The sequence below is a fragment of the Rhipicephalus sanguineus genome, chromosome 8, assembly GCF_013339695.2.
Source record: "Rhipicephalus sanguineus isolate Rsan-2018 chromosome 8, BIME_Rsan_1.4, whole genome shotgun sequence".
Lineage (NCBI taxonomy): Eukaryota > Metazoa > Arthropoda > Arachnida > Ixodida > Ixodidae > Rhipicephalus > Rhipicephalus sanguineus.
Genome location: NC_051183.1, coordinates 106,628,772 through 106,656,531, shown reverse-complemented (window position 1 = coordinate 106,656,531; position 27,760 = coordinate 106,628,772). Strand labels below are relative to the sequence as shown.

Sequence of the window (27,760 nt, the reverse complement as noted above, 5' to 3'; positions counted from 1 at the left end):
TTTCGATTTTTCGGTCACGTACAAGATGATGATTTTTCGCTCACAACCAACGCCGGCGCCGACGACGGAATTTCTGCGATACGAGCTCTTTAACGCTATCGCGTTAATAATATGGCGTATGGCGCGCAAACCGCATTCTATAGCCAGAAATAATTCTGACGATTTGTTTCCGTCAAGTTATAAAAAATGTGGTGGTCACCAATATCGATGTCAACACGTAAGATCTCCCCATACTTCTTGAGGAACTGACCGCATAGGTAAAATGTCTGCAAAAAATTACATGAAAAAAAACATGGTCCCTTATACATTCGCCTGAGATGACTTGAAAACGAAAGCCATCTTTTTCGTCAGTCGATGCATTGATCCTCCCTCGCCCCTCTCCGAAAGTTTTCTGCACATGACGTGGTTTCGGACTGCCGACAGGATCGAAGGCATTGCAAGCTTTCTGAATCTCACGTGCTATTACATTGCCTCTGTGATCGGCCCCAATCACGGAGGCAATGCAAAGTGACCATGTCATGTGATGGCGTCATCATATGACGTCACTTTGAATGACGTCATAGTGGTGTCCCAAGTTCTGTCAACTCCTGAGAAACGCTCGCCGACCGCTCCCCTTGGGCTGCACGCGGTGCTGATGAATGAACAGTCTATTCTTCGCTGTGCTGGTTTATGAACCATTCGCACATGGATGCACATGCGCAGCGGCGCTCGTCGCTGCTTGTCATCACCGCCGCTGTGGGTGAGGGCGATCCGTGTGCCCCACATATCTTAATGCCCCACATGGTAGACGCAACAAATGTGAGGCAGCGAACAACAGCCATATGTAGTACGTGACTGCAGCATCACTGCATGAAGAACCTTTAACTTTGCGTACAGAGGAAAATGCCTACTGTTTAGGGTTCTGTTTAGACCAACGCAATATGCTCCCCATTAGTTCCACGGACTACTCTTGCCTCCGTGATCACTCTGTCTTCATTATTAAGCTGCTTCTGCTTCCTGCTTGCGAAATTAGCTATGAATATTCAAACTAAACTATTCTTCATTTTTAATGAATCCATAGGCGTTAGCCAACTTGCTCAGATTAAATCATTTGCCAAGTGTCCGTCAATTAGACATTAGCTTACTATATCATACGATTACCAACCTTAGTAAAAGCTGAAAGGGTAGGAACATGGTTGCCATTGATGGCTACATTTTGCCGAATGGGCTACTTTACGACCCCGTCTGGCGAGAAACATTTTAGGTTGGTGCCATGGCTGTTTATTGGATACTTTTTGCTGCTGTTCTGGCGCATTAGGTAGCCATTTATGGTAGTATTTGCTCATAAAACGAAATATTCTTAAGGTGTTCGGTTTTATCAGCCGATGCGCGCAAGCTTCCTCCCCCCGCCAGCAGGCTGGTGCGCATCAAGGAACCCCAACGCAACGCACGGTGTGCCTGAAAATAGGAAGTGGCGAACTTACAGGTATGTTTGCAAACGCGTAACTAGCACGCTGCTCATCCTGTCCGGTATCTATGCTGACGCTACGCCCGTTTCAAATTCTGATGCCGCGCGTGTTCCCGTATGAAATTTGAAAAAAAACAGAGATCCGCGACAAAATGAAGCTGGACTATTCATCATAACAGATTCGAATATATGAAGCTTGACGGGTATTATGTAGGCTCTACTAATAAAACTCTACCTGAGGCTTCAACAAAAAAATGCGTCCGCGTTTCGTTTTCGTACTGACATGCTGGCTGAAATGTTCGAAAAGTACTCTATCTCGCATGAACTCGATCGTACATTAGCTAAATGCATGGCACAATGAATTATTATAATTTATTCTTTGATCTGAATCTTTTTTCTGGCTTTAACACCTTGTTCAATAATAAAAACTCTCCAATAATGCACATTGTGGTGCGAGTAAACAATTCAAACAAGGTGCTGTGCAGTTGAAACATGAACAAGGTAATCGTTGCCTTCTTGGCCATATTTCTATTAAGAAGCATCTTGTTGGAATTGTTTAAATAATTATTCTAAAAATAAAAGCTCTACCCATAATACCACTTCTGTTCAATTTGGCAACAACTTTAACGATAAAATTAGTTGAAACGGCTACTTTGGCAACTTTTACCTTGAGTTCTGTCTAATTTTCTAATCCGCCCAACGGCAGGCCTGGTCGGAACGGAATGGCTGTCTATTTCTTTTTCTTTATCAGTGACACAATAACTGAAGCTGTTCCACAGCAGGTGATTCACACTGTACCCTGTGCTCTCTGCAAAGACGACTTGAACGGGAAAGTCATTGTTTTCGTCTTTTTCTTCCCATTCGATTTCAGTGATTTCCCGAAAGCTTTCTGCACTTTGCGTGCTTTTGCACTGCCGACGGGGTCGCATGTATGGCAAGCCTTTTGCACCTCACCGGTATGGCAGTGCCTTGGGGAACGTCCCATGTTATACTGAACGATGATGTCATCTAATGACGTCATCATGTGTGGTCACGCTATGTTACGTCATAGCGACTTTACAAAATATGTTGGTCTTTGACGCCACCGTGACGCCATAAGTTTATCATTGTTCTTGATCACTCGTGGAGACGCCGATTCTGATGGTCAATTCCCGCGTTTTGTGAGGCATGTAAGCATTTCGCCTCAAAACTATGACAGTGGCATAAACATGAATATTGGTAACATAGTGCCAGCGGATGATTTCTGAAGCGAGAAAATATATTTCCAGGTACAGCTGTAATAAAAGCCAAAGACATACGCATTCAGCTGCTGCGTACGAATATTGATTACTGTATGTGCCTACATTACGCCAACAGAATTATTACGCCAAATAAAACGGCGCGCAGTATAAAATGTGTTCAAGCCGTGGCTATATATACTGTCACGGAGTCGTGACATCGACGAAGGTAGCAGTCGGCGTGTTGAAGATGAAACTCTTTTATTTGGCAGAACTTGCGGCCGGGAAATGAAAAATCAAACTACAGCAATACACAATGTACACAGATAACGGCAAAAAGAGCGTCGGCCGTCGATAAAACTGCTCATGGCTCTGACGCGTCATTTATGGAACACGCAGCGAACTTTCCAGTCTTATCACTGGTGGTCGCGCGAGCTCTGGAATAATCTAGGCTCTTCGCCGCCTGCGCGCAATATTAACAAAGTGATCTACTACAATCGCGAAGTTTCTCGGACACTGCCGCGCGGTCAGCGCCGAGCGTTGCTAACAGTCCATTGCTGGTCAAACCCGAATACAACAAAAGAAAACAAGAAGCGGGCGTGGCAACACATACATTGTTATTTCGGCAAACAGTTGCCTTTTTGAGATATGCCTATATGATTCACAAGTTAGGAACTTTAAATTAATCAATACTCACCAGTTGTATCATTGTATCGCATTTCAGTTGGCGGCCATGGAGTTTGAAGAATTTCGGCGTCGTACGTCGTGTTCTCCCTAGTGCAAATATTCGTCAGTACTCAAAGCACAGCAGTATTTGGCACCGTGTTGCGGTACGCAATAAACCTAAATTAGCTAGAACATCATTATATCTAATATGATTTGGTTCTTTGAACTGATATATTTGCAAGTTAAACGAAATATCGGCAATACATCTATTTGGGTGCATCTTGTCAAATTAGCACTTAAGGAAAAAGTGTGGAAGACATACGGTGGCTTAATATGTTTAGCTTCTGATTATAAGAATAGACATGTTAAATATTTTTTTTTAAATCAGTATTATGTAGTTTTGTCCCACTTAAGCCGATGAAGTGACGAAAAAAGCTCACATTGTCCGACATCGTGCCATACAAACCACATATGCAGTTTGCCACAGAAAACCACTGACATGTTGTTAACAGTAGGATGTGCTTCTTTGTATTGTGCCTAGTCAGCCATTGCATTATGTAAACTGCCTACATCAAATAAAAAGGCGAGTGTTGAAGGATTGTACTTCACTAAGTGCAAACCTCTATTCTGCAAGGTGTTGAATCACGCATAGCATCGCAAGGTACCTGCAAACCCTTCGAGCCTTACGCCTCACGTGAGAGTCGCCCGCCGGCGATGAGTCGAATAAACCCATCTTGTTTCTTCGGACACATATACATGGGTAGTTTCGTCCTTTTTTGCACATTTAGTTGGGAGTTTTCATATTACGTAAGAACACGCTGCTAACAGCTGTCCAAAAGAACCCCATATCGCATTTCCTTCTTCCATTCTACTGTGGCACCAAGAAGTACTTTACTATACCGAGTCACATGTTCGTCTGCAAACACCATTGATGTTGATTGAAAACCCACTGCGGTTGTGTCAATTTTTGTTTTTTTATTTACCTGAAAAAACGAGGACATTGCGGCAGCGATGAACTACAACAGCGGCGAACTAAGGATGATGTCTAGAAATGTTTCCAGTCATAAGAATGCAGGCATTCGGGCGTGATTTGCGCAAGGTAATGGCTACACGTGTAACGGGCCAGTTGCATTAAAATAGAAAAAGAAGCACGCGTGCCAAGATATTGTCCTTGCTTTTCGCAGCTCTGGACCGGTCGCGACCAGCGGCTATCGCTCCTTTTCTCGTCTACAGTGCCATGTATGTCCGCACAACTGGAAAGAGGACGTCACTTGGCCGGTTCTACTCTACAACGACAGCTCAGCAACTAGGCGAGAGGCAAACCAAAGCATAAAACGGCCAACGAAACGAGCATGCGACACAGAATAGCAGCGGTGAACTACGGAGCAACATCAAACTATTGCCTTTGCTGTTTACAGGTGAGCCGTGCATCCTTGCTAAGGCAAAAAGTCATAGAGTCTGTCCACTACTGCTGAGAATGTTAGGCAGACTTTTTGAACTCGTTCGTTTGTAGTTTGATAGTGTTACTCGTATTTTTGCAATTTGTAAGGAGACCAAGGGCACAAAAGACCGGAAACGGGAGTTTAGGACAGACCTAATAAGTATAAAATATTGTTTCAATAAGTCGAGCTGAAAGCAGGTCCTCAAACTTAGCAGGTCTCCGAACTAAATCAGGGTCTTCGCACTGAGTATGCCATACTATCATGCAGAAATGGGAAACTGAAACGATGTCAACGTTCAAATAACATTAGGGTAAATGACATCCCACTTCAAGGCGAACCACTAACAATAGCGACGCATATGGGTGAGTTGCTTAGGGAAGAGCTCTCGGAGGTCTATATTGACATCTGCTACCGAGTACCTCCTACTAGACATAATCAAGCGGATATTATTGCTCGGCTTTTCTAATGAACCAAGAGGAATAGCTATTGATCTCCAAACAGGCAGATCACTGCTGTGGGGCAGTAACTTATTTAGCTTGGTCCTTAAAGCAAAGCAAAACGTGCACTCTATAGCAATCGTGTTTATGTCGGCGTTATCACAGGTTATGCCTTGAGAATTCCGCAGTGAATCTCATTTATTTGTTGACGTTGAAAGTTTTGGGTGCGCGAAAGAAGACGCGTTTTCACATAGTCTTGGCAGGCACGTGCATTGGACACATCAGTCAATGCAAGTGGTGGTAGCGCTTATTCTTGTCGTGCAACCTATAGCCATGTAAGTCGTTGTCCAATTGCAGATGCGTGCGTCGGTGGCTTGCCGTGCGATACCTCTGCCATTTTAAATCATTGCTCGCTCTAATATACTTGCCTTGTGCAATCAAGACAACGATTCGACAAGTAGGCTGCCACGGGTCGTGCACTATGCTCTTTCTATAAGAAATGCAGTGCCTTCTAATGGCATGATCTAAGCAAAAGAAGAGACCAGGCGCAATAATCATAGAAAATATCCTACCATATTAACGATTCATTCAGCAGTGAGTCAGTGAAGTTGTAGGTGGTGTTGGTCAATTCTCTCTTACGCCAGTGCTCACAGGTGTAAGTTTCCTTGAAACATTCCTCTCCGTGGCATTCAGGAATGCCCATGTTGTTACAGAAATAATACAAATATAAAGGCATAGATGTGTTGAGTACCTGGAAGAATAGATAAGAAATGAGTTTTTCAGTATACTTTACAAGTATACAACAATAAATCTTAAGTATCGTGCGTTTGTTCTAACTTTACGCATAGCCTAGCCTCGCACATAAAAATATTGATCGACGTATTACTTTAGATTACTCACTGGCGTCCATTCGTCCGCAAGTCGCAAAATCGTTGTAATCTCAATACTATACCACATGTCTTTTTTTTGCGTGCTTGAAAGCTGATGAGTGCTATGCATACGTGTTATGGTAACAAAACTTTAGCTGTAGATAATAAAATCCCAATTGAAAGTGGGTCCAACACAATAGTTGGGTGTGTTAAGTGGGCCGTGGCGCCCAATTTTTATCACAAATTGTGTTATGTCCGTAATTCTTGTGCATTCGCAAAAAAGCTGGCAATGCATTTGCCAGAGCACCTATTTTATAACTAAACACTTTTTATATAAACGCGCAAGCGGCTCAGAGTCGGGCAACACTGACGTGCTCGGAAGCCGCGACGTAATAAGCTGCTTCCTGTGCGAACGTCTGCATTCTGGCGCACGATATTCTTCCACAATGGGGCTATTTCACATTTCTTCTGCTTGCCATTGAAACTGAACAATTTGCAGCTGCCGAAGCCTTGGTAGAAGACAACAGCTCCGCTACATGCCGCACATGACGTTACACACGTCATGGCAAAATGGCGGTCGCCGGTGGTGGATGGGGTTAGTAACCGGTGACTTCTGGGGCTGATCTTACACTTAAATATTCTTTTATAGTCCATTTATTATATATGTATACACATAATATACTATAGGCCTCTATTTTTCCCAGAAAACCGCGAATGGCAAGGTGACCGTGTAATCGTCCATTTAAGCAGGCAACAAGAAAAAACTCCTGTAACAGGGACATTTTCTTTGCGAATAAAGCTGGGAGCAGTGTTAAAATGTACGTATTTACGTATTAAAATATGTCACATGCGTCACAAGCAGCATTTAAATAAATTGCGCCCATAAATGTGCGTGTAAACGTACAGTACTCGAACATAATAGAAAATTTGTTTGTTTAAATGTGCGCTGTCACGTGCTCGTGATTCCTCCTAATGCATTCAGTGCTTCATGCTGGCAATGATAGAGCGCTCGCAACGGATTCATATTGGCAGACGCACTCCTTTTTTCTGTCTTATGTTACCGCCCCTAGACGTGTTTCCACTGCCTTGCGTTCCAGTGTTCGATGTCGCATGGTCAAATGCCGAAGCACCTGACCGCAGATCAGATTATCGACCGCGGACGCCTTGTTCGCCGCTGTCAGTGGATACGTGTGTCGCTGTAGTTTGACGTCTCGTTTACCGGGCACAGGTTCGCCCAAATTCAAAGTAGCCTTGAACAAGCCGACTGCTGGCTTCACCTACGTCAGGACCCCGTGATATCTGATGGAGCTACTGCTTTGTTCATGTTTCGGACTCCCCAACCAGGCTGTGAGCCCAGCCCGAATTGCGAAGAGGACGATGCTAAAGACCACCCGGATCATCAAACTAGCAGCAAGCAGAGGGCACAGCGCCAGAGTGCGGGCTCCTCCACCAAAACACGAGGCAGTCCAAGACCGTGACAAATCCCTGTGCTCCTACACCGATCGTGCTCCAGCAGCCCAGAGAGCCGCCAACATTCCGCGGATAATCAGTGGAAGACCCGGAAAGCTGGCTAGAATTATATGATCGAGTGGCCGCTTTCAACCGCTGGGGCAATAATGATAAGCTACGCCATGTCTATTTCGCTTCGGAAAAGAGCGCTCAGACCTGGTTTGAGAACTAAGAGCGAAGCCTGACAACGTGCGAAATTCTTCGCAACAGGTTCATCGCCACGTTCAAAAGCGTTCTCCGCAAGAAGAGGGCTGAAGCTCTGCTCGAAACCCGTGTGCAGCTTCCAAATGAAAACGTGGCGCTCTTCACGAAGGATATGACCACACTGTTCAGCCATGCCCGAAGAGAAGAAAGTTCGCCTCCTCATGTGAAGGCTTAAGCAGGAGCTCCGCGCGGGACTGCTGCAGAACCCACCGACCAGTGTCCAACATTTTGTTTCTGAAGCGATGGCTATTGAGAAGACGCTGTACATGCGCAACTAGGCAATGCAATCGTTGTTCGATGCCACACTTCGATGAAACCTAAGGGCTCTGCTGCGCTGACATGCATGAAACGATCAGAGTTATCGTGCATGATGAGTTGCAAAAACTTTTTCCTCCATCGCAGCGTCAAGAGAATTCCATTGCCGACGTCGTGTTCCAGGGGATCCAGCAATCCATGGGCGTTCCTCAGCCGCAGAGCCGCAGGAACAGGCTATCAACTACGCTGCTGCAGCGTGTCGTTACGCTCCTCCCGCGCCCACGTGAAGACGCCGCACCGCCGCAGTTCCGCCGGAAGACACCCCCAACACCGTCGCCATACCGCTCACCTGTCGGCCGGCGCAATACCCGACATATGGCTCGCCCCCGACCACTGACCACTCTGCTAACACTGCGGGGAAGCCGGCAAAACCTACTGCCGATGTCAGTACCGTGAAAGTGGACTCCGTGGCTTTGGCATAAACGCGCCATGTCGAGAGCGAGATGAACTGCCGCGTGACATCGCGGACTATCTCACCGCATCTTAGTGGAGACCTCCACGGCAGTCGCGTTCATTCTAACATGGACGCTACCAGGGGCGTAGCCAGAAATTTTTTTCGGGGGGGGGGGGGGGGTTCAACCATACTTTATGTATGTTCGTGCGTGCGTTTGTATGTGTGCGTGCCTGTATACGCAAGCAAAACTGAAAAATTTCGGGGGGGGGGGGGTTTGAACCCCCCCAACCCCCCCCCCCCTTGGCTACGCCCCTGGACGCTACACCTCACCGCACCGCCGGTTATACACCATCCCTACTCGCGGCTGAACCCCGAGCACATACCCAGAAAACTAAGGGCAGCAACCGATGGAGGCGCCGTTGCTGCACGACGAAATACCGAAGACCTCCGCCGCCGACGACTACGCAACGACGAAATCTGAAGAACTCGCCGGAATCCGAACAGAGACCTGACGTCGACACTGCAACACTGGAAGAAGACCTGACGACACCACATGGAAGCAGCGGAACAAGCGGACGTCGGCGTGATCCGATGCGATTACCTAACTGCAACGCAAGACGACGAACTAGCGACCACGACGTTCTTATCGATGGCCACCGCGTCACAGCTACCGTCGATACCAGAGCAGAAAACTCTTTCGTAAGTGGACCGCTCGCCATGAACTTGAAGAAAGTGGTGACCACCTGGGAAGGCCCTGAAACCCGGACTGCTGGAGCTCACCTGGTAGAGCCGGCAGGTATCTGAGCAGCGAGTCACCATTAAAAACCCGAGTCCTGCCACGTCGTCCTGCAGCTTCGTAGTCCTGGAGCGTTGCTCAAGTGATGATGTCTTCCTAGTTATGAACATCATAAGACTACACGGTGTAATCATCGACCTGAGATCCAAGTCGATAACACTATCCTCAGACAAAGCGGCAGGAAAGCACGCCTAAAATGTGCTGGAACGCCAGGTCACCATTCCCTATCGGTGCAGTATCATCACTTCCGTCGGCACTCAGAAATCAGCAGACCTGGAAGGCGTCGTTGAAGGCGACGACGTCGCAAGAGGAATAGCCGAGCTGCGGAGAGGGAAACCAACAGTGATGCTCACAAATTTCAGCAACGAGTTGAAGCACGTGAACAAACGCACGACGGTCGCCTACATCGAAGAAATTGTAGATGTCACCAATGCTTTCGCCCTCACCGATTATTCCGAGCCTACTCCGATGAGCCAAGTTCCTCAACCAGCTTGCGACATCAATGCCAGTCTTCCGAAGCATAAGAAAGAACAGTTCAAAACCCTGTCCTTGCAATACAAGGACTGCTTTTTGTCGTCCTCAAGAATTTGGCAGACCCCTGTCGCAAAACATCGCATCATTACAGAGGAAAGTGGCAGACAACTCTGTCAGAGGCCGTACAGAGTTTCGGCGTTACAACGTAAGGCCGTAAAGAAACAGCTCGACGAAATGCTACGCGACGGCATGATCCAGGCATCCAAGAGTCCGTGGGCGTCACCTAAGGTGCTAGTGAAGAAGGACGGAACCCTACGCTTCTGCGTCCATTGTTGCCGCCTGAACAAAATCACGGAAAAAGAAGTGTACCCTCTCCTACGGATAGACGACAGCCTCGATCAACTCCACAACGAGAGGTACTTTCCTTCGATGGACCTCAAGACCGGCTATTGTACATCAAGACTCTGGCCTCACCTTGAAGCCTGAAAAGTACAGCTTTGCATATGAGGAGCTGTTGTTCTTGGGTCACTTGATCATGAAATTCGGAGTGCACCCAAGCCCTGTAAAACAGCTGCATTGCTGCCTTCCCGCCACCCACCAGCAAGAAGGCCGTAGGCCGATTTCTCGGCTTGTGCGCCTATTACAGGCGATTCGTCAAGCCGTTTTCACGAATAGCCGAGCCACTAGCGCTACTTACGAAGAACGACGTCGAGTTCAGATGGCAAACGGCGCAAGTTAAACCATTTCACGAACGGAAACGACGCCTACAGATATCTGCAATACTTGCGCATTTCGACGAATACGCCAAACGGAAATCCGCACCGATGCTAGCAGCCAAGTACTCGGCGCCGTCCATTTGCGGAAGACTGACCGACTGGAAAAGGTTATCAGTTGTGCTAGCCTGTCACTATCTAAACCAGCAGCCAGCTATTTCACAACCGAAAATGGGTGTCTTTCCATCATTTGGCCGACGTCAAAAATTCCACCCCTAGCTCCAGGCAGACCCTTCAGAGTTGTGAGAGACCACCACACCTTGTTTTAGCTAGCTAACTTGAAGGACCCTTCAGGTCGCCTCACATGGTGGAGTCTGAGGTTTGAAGAATTTGACACTGCCATGGTTTAGATGGCAGTGTCTCGTGCCCTCGTGAGAATTTGTCTCGTGCCCTCGTGGGCCCACCGCCGCATGACGACCAGGATGGCGACTGCTTCTTGGGAACCATAAGTGGCGATTCAGGGGCCTTGCGGAATACCTCGAGGGCAGCACCGCGGGTGTTCCGAAAGTATTCACGCCAGGACTGGCGTCGTTTTTCTTGAGAAAGGGCGTTCTCCAAAAGAACCTCGTGCCACTTCGAGCAACGCACCTTCCCGTGGTGCCTTCAGCATTGCGACTATAAATCCTCCAGGCACTGCACGAAGAACCGATGGCAGGACACCTCGGTGTTTCCCGCAGGCTCTCAAGAATACAGGAAACGTACTACTGGCCGCACCTTGACGCCGACGCCGCTCGCTACGTAAAGACCAGCCGGACTGTCAGCGATGCAAGACACTGCCGATTAGGCCAGCCGGACGTCTGGCGTCTATCGAGCCACCTAGACGGCTGTTCCAGCAAATCAGGATGTATTTACTGGGGCCGTTCTCGACTTCCAATTCCGGAAACAAGCGGATCGTTGTAGCTACGAACCGCCTCTCCCCCTACGCCGAAACAAGGGCCCTGCCCAAAGGTAGTGCTGCTGAGGTATGCAAGTTCTTTATTCAGAACTTTGTCCTGCGTCACGGTGCCCCAGATGTCCTCATTAGTGACAGAGGTACGGCATTTACTGAGGACCAAACTTAGGCGATCTTGGCCTATAGCCAGAGAAGCCACCGCCGGACCACCACCTACCACCCACAGACCAATGGCTTCACCGAGCATCTAAATAAGATCATAGCCGACACGCTGGCCATGTCCGCCATGTCCGTCGACATCGATCACAAGACGTGGAATTGCATCCTTCCGTGCGTGACATTTGCATACAACATGACCGTACAAGAAACGGCGCAGATGACGCCATACAAGTTGGTATGCCGAAGGAGCCCAGCAACGACGCTCGATGCAATGCTGCCAACTGCCACCGACGAAGAGAATCTCCACATCGCCGCTTATTTGGAACGCGCAGAAGCTCGACAGCTCGCCCGCCTGCGCATCAAGAACCAGCAGAGGGTCGACAGCCGTCACTGTGTTCTTCGACGACGCTAAAGGAATACGAACCCGGTGATCGTGTGTAGGTCTGGAGGCCCGTACGCCGACAGGGACTTAGCGAAAAGCTTGTTCCACGATACTTCTGGCCACACAAGGTGCTCCGACGTGTCGGCGGTCTAGACTACGCGGTTATTCCGGACGGCAGTACCAAATCTCAATGGCGCAGCGCACGTCCTGAAGTCGTCCATGTCGTGCGTCTTAAGCCGTTATTCGCGTTAGCGAACCTGAGGACAGTACTTTTTCTTTATCATTGCAGGTTCTTTGTGCATCCACTTCCATCTTGTTTAAGCATTGGGACGATGGCTTTTGCGAGGGGGGCAATGCCACACGCGCTCCTTTCATTCTATGTTTTATATTACCGCCCTCTTAACCATGTCACCACTGCCTTGCGCAAACTGAGCCAGAATATCTGGGAACGTTCAAAACTATTTGTGGCGTTTTTTTTATGAAGAGCCAAATGCAAAACCAAAACTGGGCTAAACTTAACGGGAGTGTAAAGTGCGCCTAAGAATCTTCAACATCTAAAAGAGTTGCAATCAAAATGGGGCGATTCTTGATTGCAACTTGAACTCACAAATGCAGTTCCTAATCAAAAAAGAGCGAAATCCTGAATCTCTTTTAATCAAAGTGAGCTAGATTCATTAGACCAGCTCTGCGTCAACAGTCGTGACCAAAACAACCAACATGGTCTCATCCAATCTGTTTCATTTGTGTCCCAGTTGATTTGCTATTGTTTTTACGTTCAACAATTAGTTTTTTAATGCGAGTGGCACTCACAATAGTACACAATGTTGTAAGGCAAATTTCGAATATTAAGAGTAACAGGCCGACTTTCCTGCTTCTTTTTTGCCTCTTAGTGCTTCTTTTCGAGTTCTGCGCTACAGCTTCATGTCCTTTTTTCGCTCCAAGACGGTTTACTTGAAATAAAAGACATATGAACTCAGGATACTGGGCATTGCAACGATCTATTCCTTGAAGAAGAAGAAGTCATCCGAAACGGCACGGCATCAAACGAGCTCAGGAGAAGGACTGGAGCACTTCTCAGGGCCTTGAATAGATTCCAGGAAAAAGAATATGCTGCCGACAGTCTAGAATAGTGCGGCTTTTGCCGGGAGGGAGCATTCGCTCTTCAAGTCTAGGCATCGGCGTTACGCCCATGCGGCGACGAACGGCAGCGAGAGAAGCAAAAGTAGTATGTTAATTTTATTTCTAAATATTGCTGTGCTGGAGATTCGAATCGTTTTAGTCTTCTTTTACTAGTTAATTCAAGCCCAAATCGAATGTTCCAATCTAGAAGAGCCAAATGCAAATTTTACGCCTGTAGAGCGATGAGAGTGGGCTCTACAAATTTCAGCCGCAATACAGATTTGAGGTATTTAGTGGACAGGAACGCACTGCAAAAATATTGTTGGAGCAGGCCCGACCACATTGTCAGTGGCAAAAGAGTCCTTTTTTTTCTGAGTTTCAGTTAAAGTGCACTTTGCTCTTTTAGAAAAACGACGACACATTTTACGACCATCTGTTAGGCTTGAGCGCGGAAACGCGAGCAGATCAGTCTATTCTGGAACTAACGCGGCCACCAGTGATAAAGCTGGAATGTTCCATCTCTAAATGCTGACGAGCCGTTTTGCAGATCAGAATATTGAAATGCCGACGCTCTGTTCGCCGCTATCAGTGCAAGTGTGTATCGCTGTAGTTCGACTTCTCGTTTACCCGGAACAAGTTCGTCCAAATAAGAAGTTTAGTTTTCAACAACCCGACTGCTTTCTTCGTTCTCGCTTGTACAAACAGCTGCCGTGACAGCATCCTCCTTTGCTTCTGCACCAATGCGCAAGCATGGGAAGAAAAGCTTTGACAGCGAGGACGTAGAGGGGACTGACCACTTACAACAATACTTGCTGTGTGCTGGTCGACCAGGCAGTGACCAATGAACAATGGTATGAGAATGTAATTTTCATACTAGCTTATGTATGTTCTTTATAGGACGCATTCAGCGAAAGAGACCTTCACGTCACGAAACCAAGACAAGCATTTATAGCTTTTCCATGCCTTAGTTTGCCGCAGATTTCAGGTCAATGCATCCCTCATGCGGCTCCTTGCCGCATGAGGGATGCTACAGGAAACTGTGGCGTCTGCGTTTCCTTCGCTACAGGAAACGCAGACGCCACTACTTATTCAGGAAACACTTACATGTTTTGGAATAGCAATAGCGCTAAATAATTGCTGCGCCTTTGTCCCCGAAATTTCACGGTGATAAAAGTGAGTGCGATCCAAGGTTCACTATAAGCTCAGTGATATTGCAGTTGCGTTTGCAGAGCACGTAAAAGCCGAAGAGAGGCACGCGACAGGATTTGCATGAAACAAACAATTAGACCGTCACTTGAACGGAATGACGTCACTCGCGTCTGGGCGGGACACTTTGTACGCGATCAATTTTTGTCTAGAGAAAATTCAGAGATGAACACAAAGCCCACGACTCCGGACATGGTTTAAGCAAAGCCAAGGGGCTAAAGTAAGCGGCGTTGGATAGCTAAATGTCGCTACAAATTTCTCGTGACATCCATACGAAACGCACGTCGAAGAATTGTGTCCCAGGTTTGCAATTATGTTTTCTCTTGTTAACATTAGGGCTCCTCAAAGCAATTTTAGTTACACTAGAGAGAAAAAAAAACCGGCTTACCTCGAGGAGATTAAGCTCCTTACGTCCTCTGTAAAGTGCTCCATTCGGAGCATGCGCATCGTCGGTGGTGTCGCAGGGCAACGAAAAAAAGATCACAATGGAACAACTATACCATAGTTCAGTAGCAGAGGAGTACTTCATCTCGAAAAAAAGAAAGGCAAGGTACTCTCTTGAGAACACTGCTCGGACAGAACTAATCAACTACACCACAATATATATATATATATATATATATATATATATATATATATATATATATATATATATATATATGCTTCGATCATATGTACTGTATTAAGAGCTCTCATTCACATACTCGCCATGAGGAAGTACTGTTTCGACATTGGCATTTTACCGCATGCGTCACCAAACGTCCGCGCGGCATACGCAGGGAGAAACTCATGTTTTCCTAGAGGCATCCTTTCTTTTAAGACAGCCGTGAACAAAGCAGCTCTCTATGGACGTTATATTCTAAGGAAAGCGGACAATGAGCGCATAGAAGACATCGGCCTGAGTAAATCTTTGAACTGAATCTTGCGATGTCTCACTCGTCGAACTATGCAAAAAAAGCGTTTCCTAAAGGAACCGCTATTTCAGAAGGTGCATATCTAATATACTCCATAAGAAAAAAATGCAGGATTTGGAGTGCATTTCTGCCACGAAATTATAATCGTCATCTACCTCGCGTACTTTCCTTGCAATCTCACTGCGGTCCAGGCGCTCCCGGTCACGAATTGCGTGCGCGCTATCAGCGTGACTGAAAGGGCCCTGCAACACCTTTCTTAATTATATTTGAATAGTCTCATTATTGACTTATGACTCTGTACGAGTCATATGCCGCAAAAAGTTTTTGAATCCGTCAAGTCTAAGTGGTGTTACCAAAATATAGAGATCACGTTCCGCAGCTTTCTCCCTCTACTCAACGCCGCGAGCGCGCGCAAAGCTGCGTGGGGCGTGAAGGGAGGGAGGACGGAGGTGCGAGGAGGCGCCGGAGAGTTACGTCAGCGCCTGCGGCATTTTTTTCCTTCATTTTTTTCTCTCTGGAGTCTCGGCGCAACCATGTGGTCTGTGGCGCCACTTCTGATCGGCTTGCGTGGTCGTCGTCGAGCGGAGCCCATCGCACCGTGTATCGCGCGTGCTTGAAAACTGCGAGTCGGTTTGGTAATGTTGGGTGTGCACCTCGAATTGCCGTAGTGTTTTCATCGCTCTGCCAACCATGGACGCAAACGTGCGTGCGCGTTTGGAACGAATGACAGCTGATATGTGTTTCGACCCACACTCCGATACACCGGCTCGTCGCACTGCTCGCGCTTGAATCGTATTCAACACGGCAAAGCTGCGTGCACCCTTCTCCCAGTGGCGGTACTTCGATGGTGCTTGCTCTTCGAATGCGGGCGCACAGCGAGTGCGGGCTGACAACAAAGAACTAAAGACTAGAAGAAAGGATCGTGGGGCATCGGGCCGGCGCGGACCCATCTCCCGGCTCTCTGCAGCTACCGTGAAAACGCGAGTCTGCTTGGCTGCTGTGTCGCAGTTTCTCGGAAACGTGAGACTATGGGGAGGATACGCCGAGGTATGGCTCGATGACATACTGAACAGACAGCGAACGGGACTCTCGCCATACAGCGAACACAGGTATCTTAAACTAGCCGGCGCCAGCATTGTTATCTGAGAAATGCTGCACCGCTGCCTCGGTCGGTCGTGAGAACGTACCGACGATGCAGTTTCCAGCTGACGAGGCAACACTCCAACGGCTGCCACTCTCAACGGTAACCGGCGATGGTCAAAAGCACAGAAATATTCACGATTTCGGCACTGCGCATGGTGAAGAAAACGCAACCACGCAACTACGAGCAGACGAGCTGTCGGTGAGACTGGAAGTGCTAATATTAATGTTTGTTCGGTGTTTTAACGGCATAACACAATATAAACATACATATTATCTACTTATTGAACTCAAAATTGACAACGAAGGTAATAATGAGAGGTGTTATCGGGATATAACATCAGCCAATGGTGGAACTGCCGACGATCGCGTCATATATTGCGGACTAATACATCATTTGTCGAGATAAGAGAGGGCGATTTTCAGCTGATTTTGAGAATTTATTGTAAATTCCACGCCACTCGCTTCGCTATAATATTTGGCTCGTGTGTTCTCGGGAGCCTCGACTACCGATTGGCAGTGCTTTTTGACCCTGCTCAAAAAGTGTTGCAGGGCCCCTTTAACGTTCTGGATAGGAAAATAGCGAGAGTCAGGTTTTCAAGAATTAAAACGCGAGCAAGACAGGTGATTATATGTAAAAATTGCTGGGATTTAGTGTCTCAAAACTACGATATGATTAGAGGGACGCCGTAGGGCAGGACTCCGGAAATATAGACCGCCTGCCGTTCTTTAAGTGCACCTAAATTTAAGTAAACGGGCCTCAAACATTTTCACCTCTTTCGAAAATGCGACCGCAGTGGCTAGGATTCGATCCCGCGAGTTTCGAGTCAGCAGTGAAGCCCCATAACCACTAGGCCACCGTGGCGGGTTAGCAAGCCAGATCAGGATTATAGTTTTGTGGCAGAAATACGCCCCCAAATACCTGATATATATATTTTTTTTCTTTTTGGAGTGTAGTCGTTCCTAAGCAACGGTTTTTTTAATAACGAATGCTCAATTAACGGAATTTTTTCTTCATAACACAGCTTGGCACAGAGTGTACCTTGGTGGAATTTAAACAAGTAAATAAATCCAACAAATGTATTGTGACACTGCTTAAAGGTGTGCTCTCTGCAGCCCTGCAGCCATTAAGACGAAACACGGCTACACTCGAAAGCTCTTTGAGATTAGCATTGCTGATCTTCAGTGACCACTACACTGTCAGGTACCTTATCTTGCGACGTAACGTCGGTGCTGACCTTACGACACATGCGTTACTTCTGACGAAACGCATGCTACGGTACAATGATGTGCGTATCCCAAGTGGCGGTTTGTCGGCATTTTCCACCGTGAGTCGAATAACACTTGACCCAGGCTTGAGGAGACAAAAGTGCACATGTGTAATGAATGATTAATACGTCGTCATCAAAGCAGAAAAGCAACACTGCAATCCCAAATGACGTTGCTTCATGACGCCTAGATATGGCATTAGCAAGCAGTTTCAAGCGCTGGCAGGCTCTATGGTAAAACACTTGAGCATCATGCAGAATGTACGGGTTCAATCCCGGCTCGGAGCGTGATTTCTATTGTTTGCTTCCTCCGGGATTATTCACTGGCACCCAACGCCACCGACACCGGCGCCACAATTTCTGCGACAAGGCCATCTTAGGCCTTTCGCGGTAAGATTTCCAAATTCTATTCTCGCTGTCCATATGTCGATATAGATTGTAAGTCAAGCATGGAGCATATTCGCTTTCCGAGGGTCGTGGTAAGGGCTGTCCGAAACACGTGATTGAGGCAAATGGTTTCGTGACGTATGCGACAATCATGTGACGTTATTACAGCGAAAGCCAAGGTCAATCTAAATAGGTCGCGAAAGTCGGAACAAATAGTGGTCGGAAACCTACTGCGACAAACATCAACACCCGCGTGGCGATTAAAGCGCTACTAGGTGAGGGGAGGACAAATAATGGAAACAAAGCAATTAATTAAACGATTATTTTCATTAGTTTTAATTTTATTTGTCACGAATTAAATTAGTAGATTACTTTAATCAAACTTTAGTCTTGGGTATATGGTTGAGTGGCCATTTTTTTCGTTTATTTTCAGAAACAGCGGGCACATGCAGGCAGTCTGGTAACATGGGCCAACGGTTTTGCACATTTTCAGATGCAAATGGCGTCGCTCGTTTTTGCGCAGTAGGTTTGTGCCTGTCGTCCGTAGGTGATTTCCTCGCATAAGCGTTGTTTTCTAGTCGTGGTACTTGGCAGAAGGTAATATAGCCCATCGCAGCCATCGGGAACCGTTTCAGTGACTGTGTTTTGCCAGCGCACGGCCGGCGTGCTGTCGCCCTTCGGGACGATGAGTCCGCCACGCTACGCGAAGAAACGCTGCGCTGTCTACGGATGCAAGAGCAACACGTGTGCAAGGTTTGTGTGCACGTTGAAGTGTTATGCTATTTCTGATTTCTGTTATATATATTTTGGGGTAATATCCTGTTCAACTGCAAGATTTCGCCAATAAAATACACCTTATTTATCAAATCTGTCTTTTTCGTCTTCCCGTTATCTTGCAGGCTTCCATTATGGAGCCGTCATAGTGATAAGAAAGAGAACGTGCAGCTATAAAAAAAGTAAGAAGCGGCGCCCTGTCAAATAATTTCATATTTTCGCGCCCATCGCTTTAAAACGTGACGTCATTTCCGCTTCCGGTTCTGACGTCATCCTTTACTGTTTTTTTTTTATTCTGTTTGTACCCTCCTCACATAGATGGCGACTGTTGCGACAACCAGCCACCGGCTTGACACGTGGGCTTCTACGGAAGTTACGCTACCAGTTTACATATACCTTGGCGAAAGCTGTTATGAGGGCACAACAGCCGATTTTGGCGCCGAAGTTATCCTCCGCCGGTGTCCGTAACTGCTATCGCGCAATGTAAAAAAAGTGAAAAAAGAAATGTTATGTAGCATCAGATGGGGTTCGAATCCGATCCTCTGCGTGGCAGTTGAGTATTCCACCACAGAGCACGCCGGTTATAAAAACGCCTTCTCAAAAAGGCCCTATACAGGCGTCATGTCTCACAACAAATCGCGTTAACCCATGTAATATAGCATGGTAGAAAAGCAAAACAACAGCCAGGTGTCACACAATGCGAAATGCGCAAAGAGTGGGTCGTTGAATGCTTCCAACCAATAGAAAATGCTCAGCCATAATCTTTCATCGTCATTAGGAACAGAACAAAGTGCATATAATGTCTTACTGATGTGTAGTGGTTACCACACTTCCCACCAGAATGACGAATAACGGCCTAGCGGATGGTTCCCTACATGACAAAAATTACGACGATTTGTGGTATAGTGCGCATGACTCTTCATCGTCATCAGCCATAACGCAAACCACGTGCACATACTTTACAGTTGCATAGCAGCGGGTACCACGAACATCGCCAGAATGACAAATAATGGCATAGTCGGTGGTTCCTTACTTCGCAAAAAATGATGACTTACGTTGTAGTGGGTACCTTGCAAGTGTAATTGCATTGCGTGCCCAAAGAGAGCTTACAACGAGTGCTAGAAAGACCGCTCTTCCAGCTTTCGCTGTGACTGCGATGCGTGTTGCGCGCAGGCCTGGCGATTTTTATTGCGATAAAAATTATTAGATGCGAAGTATCTTATGGCGGAGTTCAATCCGGTGGTGTTATGCGGCGTGACCATCCGTACTGCGCATGCGCATACCCTCCCCCACTCCCATTTCCCCCTCACCACATTCCCTCTCCTGTCCCCCTCTCCCCTTCCCCCTTCACCACTTTCCATCTCTCCACCCCTAGCCACTTCCCCTCTCCCCTCCCCCTTTAGACTCTTCGTCTGAAACGCGGGCTAGACATGCCGAAATTCTCTCCTGCGCAACGCTGCGATGAGCACCAGTGCATGCGCGTCCCCTCCCCCTCTCTCTCCTCTCCTACGCTGCCCCCCTCTCGTACGCCTGCCGACTGCGTTCCCCGCTTGCCCTGTGAGAATGAACGGCCAAGCTAGAGGGAAGACAAGACGCGCGTAACGTTTCTCTTCGCATTCCACGACGTGAGGTCGGTAGCATGTCCAAAGAACGCCAACGCAACGTGATCGTGCAAGTGCTCCGGCTTCGCATCGCCTCATGGTCCCCTTTAGCGGGAAATGGTGTATTATTTATTTATTTATTTATTTATTTATTTGTTTTTATATTGTCGATCCCATCAGGGATCTTTACAGGAAGGGCATATTGAAATATTACAATATAACAATACAAATAGCAAAAAATCAGTTACACATAAAGAAAATATTGACAGTTAACAAAGGCAGACGAGAAGACGTAATAGTACATCATGATAATAGTACATCCTAATACGGAAAAATAAAAGGAGATCAAAGAGGCATACAAAAGGGAAAGCTGGAGTAAAAAATACATTGAAGTAAAAATGGTGAAAATAAACGAAGTAGCAGTGTGAAGGATAAACAAAATTATGGGTACAGTGTAACAGTAAAATAAAGTGATCAAAGAGACATACAAAGGGAAAACTGCAGTAAAAAATACATTGATGTAAAAATGGTCAAAATAAACGAAGTGACAGTGTGTAGGATAAACAGAATTATGGGTACAGTGTAACAGTAAAAAATAGTGATCAATTGGACACTCTCGGCGGATTTTCGCCGTCATCTCCCGGATATGTGTAAGTATGTGCACATATATAAAAGCCAAAAATAAAAGTAATTCAGAAGAAAAAAATTCTGAAGCGCACGACCGGGGACTCGAACCTGTCACCCCTAGCTCCGCAGCGCGCAGGCTTAGACAATTACCTCAGGTGTCATTCGTTCATCCGGATACTAACGGCAGAACAAAAACGCACTAGGCGTTGGGTCAAACGCACGGGACGCCACACGTGGTGAAATTAAAGTTATGCGAGACGTGGGCCATGCGGCATCATTGCCCGCGCTGCGTTTGCGTTGTATTGCCGGCGACCTACGCTAGTTTTCCATTTTGGGGTTGTAGCACCTCGCCAGTCGTGGCCAGTCGGCCAGGGCAAAAGAAGAGCGTCCCGTGGCTCCTTGTTGCCCGAGCTAGGGGAACACTTTCGCTCTTGTAGGCTTATGCCGCAGGAGGGAAGCAATGAGATGGCTGTAACAGAATCACGGTATATATCTTAAACCGTGACCAGAATCCTGAAGCTGAAATTACAGCGCAGACGCACAAGACACCCACGAAGAAAAGGAACGTATGACACAAGCACTGACTAACAAATGCTTTATTATTTTATACACCAATGCATGTATAGGCCCAAGTTAACCTTACCGCACATGCGCATACAACAATAGCACTAAACCAAAACGCGTAACAAAGATGATAGCGTTTAGAAACGCGAAGACAAGAAATCATGTTCAGATGGGTGCGGATACGAAGAAGTAAAGAAGTAACAAGGAGAAAGAAGTGCGTTTGCGCTGTAATTTTAGCCTCAGAAATATGCACCATCTAGACCCAAATGAAGTTTCACTTTTTTGACCACATAGACGCCAGCAGGGAACGCGAGGCGTGCCTTCATGTACCACTGCCAAGCGTTGTCTGTCTGTCCTTCTATTGTGGTCACGCGTTCTCTGCTTTTGTTCACCGCACAAACGAGGGGGCTACAGGAACTTGGGACAACGACAGCGCAAGCGTACGAGAGTACCTAGCGTTATGCGCATGTGCCCTGGGCGCTCACAAATTTCTCGGCTCCCCAATACTACATTTTTCTGGTGTCTCGCCAGCGCTGGGATGTGCACCTCCAACATGTACTTTGATATACAGGGCATGGTCGACCGTAATCGGCGCTTATCTTTTGAGGGTGAGTTTTCTACGTCTTTTTCTTTCAGCGCAAAGTTTGCGTTGAAGCTATAGACTGCATGAATGTCACTTTGCTCGATACCGATGCCGCAATTACGAAGGGAATGCGCTGCTAGCAAGAAGGACAAATGTATGGGCTAGTTGAAGCAACAACTGCGACAGTTCGTGCTCGTCCAGTGTAAACATGTGCGTTCTTTTCGTGCATCCTTCTTTGTGTTTGAGCAGCGCAGTGCAAGTGTCCAGCTGCGACAGTTGTTAGTTCGCACTCTCCGTGAGTGTTTTCTTTTCCTGCGTCTTTTGTGTTGAGCAGCGCGCAGCAAGTTTCTAGCTGCTTGCCGTTCTTCTTGTGACATTCCAATTTCTTGCTGTCGCATTCATTATTTCGCCCTTGCGGCTAAACTGTGACATTTTAAATAACGACCTGCTAATCGTGCTCCTCATGCACCCGTTGCCGCGTATGCCAATTTCGGTCTATAACAGCCTAATCACTTCCGCTCGATTACCCCTTTAACAGGATTAAGTTCCTGGTAGGGGTCGGAGGCGAAAACAAGTTGAGGAAGTTACAATGTTGGACATAAATATACAGCGGCCTCTAAAAATATCGCTTTCATGTGAATTTGTGCTAAGCAGCAGTGGTAAAGTGAATTTACCCGCAGGGGTAACACGATGAGGGGATTACTATTTCATCTCTACTGTTAAGTAGGCCAACTCAACAGCGTTGGCGCCACTGATTCAGAAAACACATTATACGACCACTGGCCTGTAACTGGGACGAGTTTTATATATCATTTTCGCAATAGCACATGGCTTAGTGAACCGGTACACTACCGCTTGTATGCATGATGGTAATGTAGTCTATAAAATTGGACATGGCCTTGAGGGTAGAAAACTAAATTGCTAAATAAAAGATAGGACGAAGGGGGACACAGACTAGCGCTGCGTGTGGGTTCCCCTCCGTCCCTGTCTTCGAGCTCTGCGTTTTCTTTTCCAAATGCACCAAAATGAACTCGACATCCTACAAGAAATAACGAAGTCAATATTTCACCCTAACAAGAGAATGGGTTCACACCAGGTAGGCAATCAAAGACAATGCACTTGCACTTACTCAGTGCTCAGTGCTTTCAGGAGCGTGGAAGGATACAATGATGGATGGCAGTTTTATATTGCAAAGGAGCTCACTACGGCATGGGCCGCGAAATGCTTTGAGATAAATTCAGAAGAACGCTGGTATAGACAACGACAATGCCAAGCTGCTGAATGACGAGCAGAGCGAGACGAACGTCAGAGTCAGTAAGGAAATGCGTGATTTCCGAAGAATTAGTGAAAGATCACCGATGAGTGACCCAGGGGCCTTTGTACTCAGGGTCGTTCACGCTTCATGTGCAGGAGTTGAACGATGGCTGAAAGACAGTGACTTATCTCCCGTGCGTGATGCGCGACCCGTGAAAAATATTATCACTATAGTTATGTTTGTGCACGATGTGGATTGTGTTTAACCGATAAAGGAAGGCGTTCACGGGATTTAAAGAACATAGATGGGTATGAGCACACGTATCTCGGCCGGAGGTCATAGAAAATGTCAAATGAGTTTCCCAGTGAAGAAAGTGGTATGGAGTTAGACCAATCACCAGGAAGCCATTTCGAAAGCCAGCTATTAAATACACATTTTCATACATAAATGAATAATAGAAAATTCAAAGAACATAACTTACTATTAACACAAGAAATTACGGCACTTCGCACTGATAGTGCAACGCCTGAAGAAACAGTAGCGGTGAAGGCACAAGGAACGGTGCTCTGAAGGAAGGATCCGTGCACAGTAAGGCTGGCACACAATATATATTGTTGCGAATATATTTATAACTTATTTACAGTGTAGGATGGTCCAGCAGCCAAGATGGCGCTTGTTACTTCCAGCACACCGACACGTCGTCTGCCTCTTCTTCGCACACGTCACCATAGTCATAGCTGCAACCACGCTACATCGACCTCCGGCGGCGAAAGCGCCGACTCGGCGCCTGTTAGCAGGTGGTGGGCGAAAGGTAAGGCTTCAGGCGAGCGACGTGGACGACGTTTGAAGACGTAGAGGGCGCCGTAGGGTCCAGAGGGGCGATGTCATAGGTAACCTCAGTCACCTGGCGTAGCACACGGTAGGGGCCGGAGTATCTGGGCAGAAGTTTTTCGGCCAGGCCAACATGCCGAGACGGAGACCACAGGAGAACGAGGTCACCCGGATTGAAGCGAACGTTCCGGTGGCAACTGTCGTATCTATGTTTCTGGCTGAGTTGCGAGTCCGAAAGGCGTCGATGGGCGATCTGACGGGCCTTTTCGGCTGTGCTGATAGCGTGGCGAGCATATTCGGTGGAGATGTGGTCAGGGATGGGTACGAGCGTGTCGAACGGCAACGTTGGTTCTCTTCCATACAAAAGGTAAAAGGGAGAATATCCAGCAGTGTCGTGGCGCGTGCTGTTGTAAGCGAAAGTGACAAAGGGTAGAGCAATGTCCCAGCCGCGATGATCAGTCGAGAGATACATGGCGAGCATGTCAGTGATCGTGCGATTCAAACGTTCTGTGAGTCCGTTCGTTTGGGGATGATAGGCCGTTTTATGCTTGTGCTTGGCTGCACAACAGCGAAGTAGGTCCTCGATTACCTTGGATAAAAAGTAGCGGCCTCGGTCTGTGATGAGTTGACGAGGAGCGCCGTGATGTAAGATGACGTCTTGTATCAAAAAGTCGGCGACGTCTGTAGCGCAGCTGCTCGGGAGAGGTTTCGTAATGGCAAAACGGGTAGAATGATCCGTAGCGACGGCGACCCATCTGTTACCGTTGTGAGAAAGTGGGAAAGGTCCCAGAAGGTCGAGGCCGACACGAAAAAAAGGCTCAGCAGGTATGTCTATGGGTTGAAGGAGCCCGGCGGGGTGTACAGCTGGCCTTTTCCGGCGTTGGCACGACTCGCAAGAAGCGACATAACGATCTACGGACGGTAGAGGCCGGGCCAGAAAAAGCTTCGCCGGACACGGTCGTACGTTCTGGCAACACCAAGGTGGCCGGCCGTGGGTACATCATGTAGTTGCTGAAGTACGGTCGAGCGGAGATGAGTGGGTACTACAACTAGTAGTTCCTGTCCCACTGGGCGCATGTTCCGGCGGTATAAGATACCGTCTATGATGACGAACATGCGAAGCGAACTGTCCTTCGAGTCAGTATTCAGGCGGGTGATTAGATCTCGTAGGGACGCGTCATGCTGTTGCTCGTCACCGATGTTGCCGAAAGCAGAGAGCGAGGAGATACAGATGGACGTGCCATCCGTTACGTGGTCTGGATCGTCAACGGGGTACCGAGAAAGGCAGTCGGCGTCTTGATGTAGACGGCCGGACTTGTAGACCACTGTGTACGTGAATTCCTGGAGGCGCAGAGCCCAACGAGCTAAGAGCCCTGTTGGATCTTCGAGTGCTGAAAGCCAGCATAGAGCGTGGTGGTCTGTGGTAACGGTGAAAGGTCGACCATATAAATAGGGGCGGAATTTACCAACTGCCCATACAAGCGCCAGACACTCGCGCTCAGTAATAGAGTAATTGCGATCGGCAGGGGAGAGGAGCCGGCTGGCATACGCAAGAACTCTATCATGACCGGATTGACACTGGGCTAACACAGCGCCAATGCCGTAACCACTAGCGTCTGTGCGGACCTCGGTTTGAGCAGACCGGTCGAAGTGGGCGAGGATCGGCGGTGTGGTGAGCAGCGTAATGAGGCGAGAAAAAGCACTGGCTTGGTCAGGACCCCACCAAAATGGCACATCTTTCTTGAGAAGATCAGTGAGGGGCGAGCAATATCTGCGAAGCATAGGCCCACAAAACTTGGAACGTCTTTGGCACAAGTTGGTACGGGAAAATCGAGGACAGCGCGAACTTTGTCGTGATCGGGTCGGATGCCAGATGAGTCAACGAGATGCCCGAGAATAGCAACTTGGCGATGGCCAAAGTGGCATTTCGATGAATTAAGTTGTAGCCCAGCCGCACGAAACACTGAAAGAATGGACGAAAGTCGGTCGAGGTGAGACTCAAAGGTGGGGGCAAATACAATGACGTCGTCCAGGTAACACAGGCAGATAGACCATTTAAAGCTGCGCAAAAGCGTGACCATCATCCGCTCGAACGTGGCCGGCACATTGCACAAGCCGAACGGCATTACTCTGAATTGGTAGAGACCGTCAGGCGTTACAAAGGCAGTCTTCTCACGGTCGAGGTCGTCTACGGCGATTTGCCAGTAACCAGAGCGTAGGTCTATCGAAGAAAAATAGGTAGCACCATGAAGGCAGTCCAGGGCATCATCGATAGGAGGAAGAGGGTAGACATCCTTTTTGGTGATCTTGTTGAAATGCCGATAATCCACGCAGAAACACCAGGTGTTGTCTTTCTTTTTAACTAAGACTACAGGGGAAGCCCACGGACTCGAAGAAGGCTCAATAATGCCTTTTGTGAGCATCTTGTCGACCTCCTGTTGAGTAACTTGGCGCCCTGATGGTGAAACTCGGTAAGGACGCCTGTGCATTGGAGCTGCATCACCGGTATCTATGCGGTGCTTGACTTGCGAGGTTTCACCTAAGGGCCTACCGTCGAAGTCAAATATGTCAGAGTAGATCATAAGGAGATCGCTGAGGTCTTTAACTTGAGAGGGCAAAAGTTCTGAGGCAATCATCTTGGTGATGTTGTTGTGCAGTGTAGAAGAGGTGACTGCGTCGACTCTATGCGGGTTCGGAGAGACGACAACGGGCAGTTCAGGTGATACCGATGAGATTTGGCACTCGTGCGACGGTGACAGAGTAGCAAGAGCAATGCCTTGTGGTAGGACTTGAGGGCTGAATCCGAAGTTCAGAAGAGGAAGGCACGTCTTGTTCGCTGTAACAGTTACAACTGTGTACGGAGAGGAGACGCTGCGGGCCAGTAGAACACTGGGAGAAGGAGAAACCACGTAATCACCATCCGGTACATTGGGATAGGGTTCAACAGCGACGCAAGTTAGGGCTTGTGGTGGCAGACGAATAGCCTCAGCACACGAAAGTTTGGTCTGAACCACCTCCGACACGTCGGCGGACGCAGGTGAGTCAAGTTGTACAACACCGGCCGAGCAGTCAATGACAGCAGAGTGGTCAGACAAGAAATCGAGTCCGAGGATGACATAATGTGGCCAATGAGCGAGAACATGAAACAGAATGGACGTCTGGCGGTCGGAGAACCTCACACGTGCCGTGCACATTCCGAGTACAGCCGGAGTTCCTCCAGTAGCGACACGTACAAATAGGGACTCGGGCGGCGTAAGGACCTTATTTAATCGTGCACGGAGATCAGAGCTCATAATTGAAATATGTGCGCCGGTATCAATGAGGGCAGTAACAGGTAGGCCATCCACTTCCACAGCAAGCAAGTTCTGGTCCGTAGTGAGGGTCAGCAGAGGGTTTTCAGGTCGGGGGTCGAATGCAGCGTCACCTCCGGGAGCTGCATTGCTCAGTTTTCCGAGTATGGGCGTCCAATAGGGCGGGGCGACGAATGGCGACGGGGTAGAGGTGACCGGGAGCGA

General features: G+C 47.8%; 1 protein-coding gene across 3 annotated transcripts in view; it reads right to left on the bottom strand.

The window, feature by feature from the left end:
* The window catches only part of LOC119402289 (uncharacterized), a 49,250-nt gene extending 25,861 nt beyond the window's left edge, over window positions 1–23,389 (bottom strand). For 2 of the 3 annotated variants that reach the window (XM_049418583.1, XM_049418584.1), the window contains exons 1-5: window positions 23,289–23,389; window positions 17,560–17,709; window positions 14,690–14,821; window positions 5,782–5,960; window positions 3,362–3,438 (exon numbers count right to left, since the gene is read on the bottom strand). In XM_049418583.1, coding sequence (XP_049274540.1) covers window positions 3,362–3,438; window positions 5,782–5,960; window positions 14,690–14,821; window positions 17,560–17,628 — 457 coding nt within the window. In that variant the 5' untranslated portion in view covers window positions 17,629–17,709; window positions 23,289–23,389. Of the gene's footprint in view, window positions 1–3,361; window positions 3,439–5,781; window positions 5,961–14,689; window positions 14,863–17,559; window positions 17,710–23,288 lie in introns of those variants that run through there. The other variant, XM_037669438.2, reaches the window with a different exon arrangement.
* Between the last annotated feature and the right edge of the window lie 4,371 nt (window positions 23,390–27,760).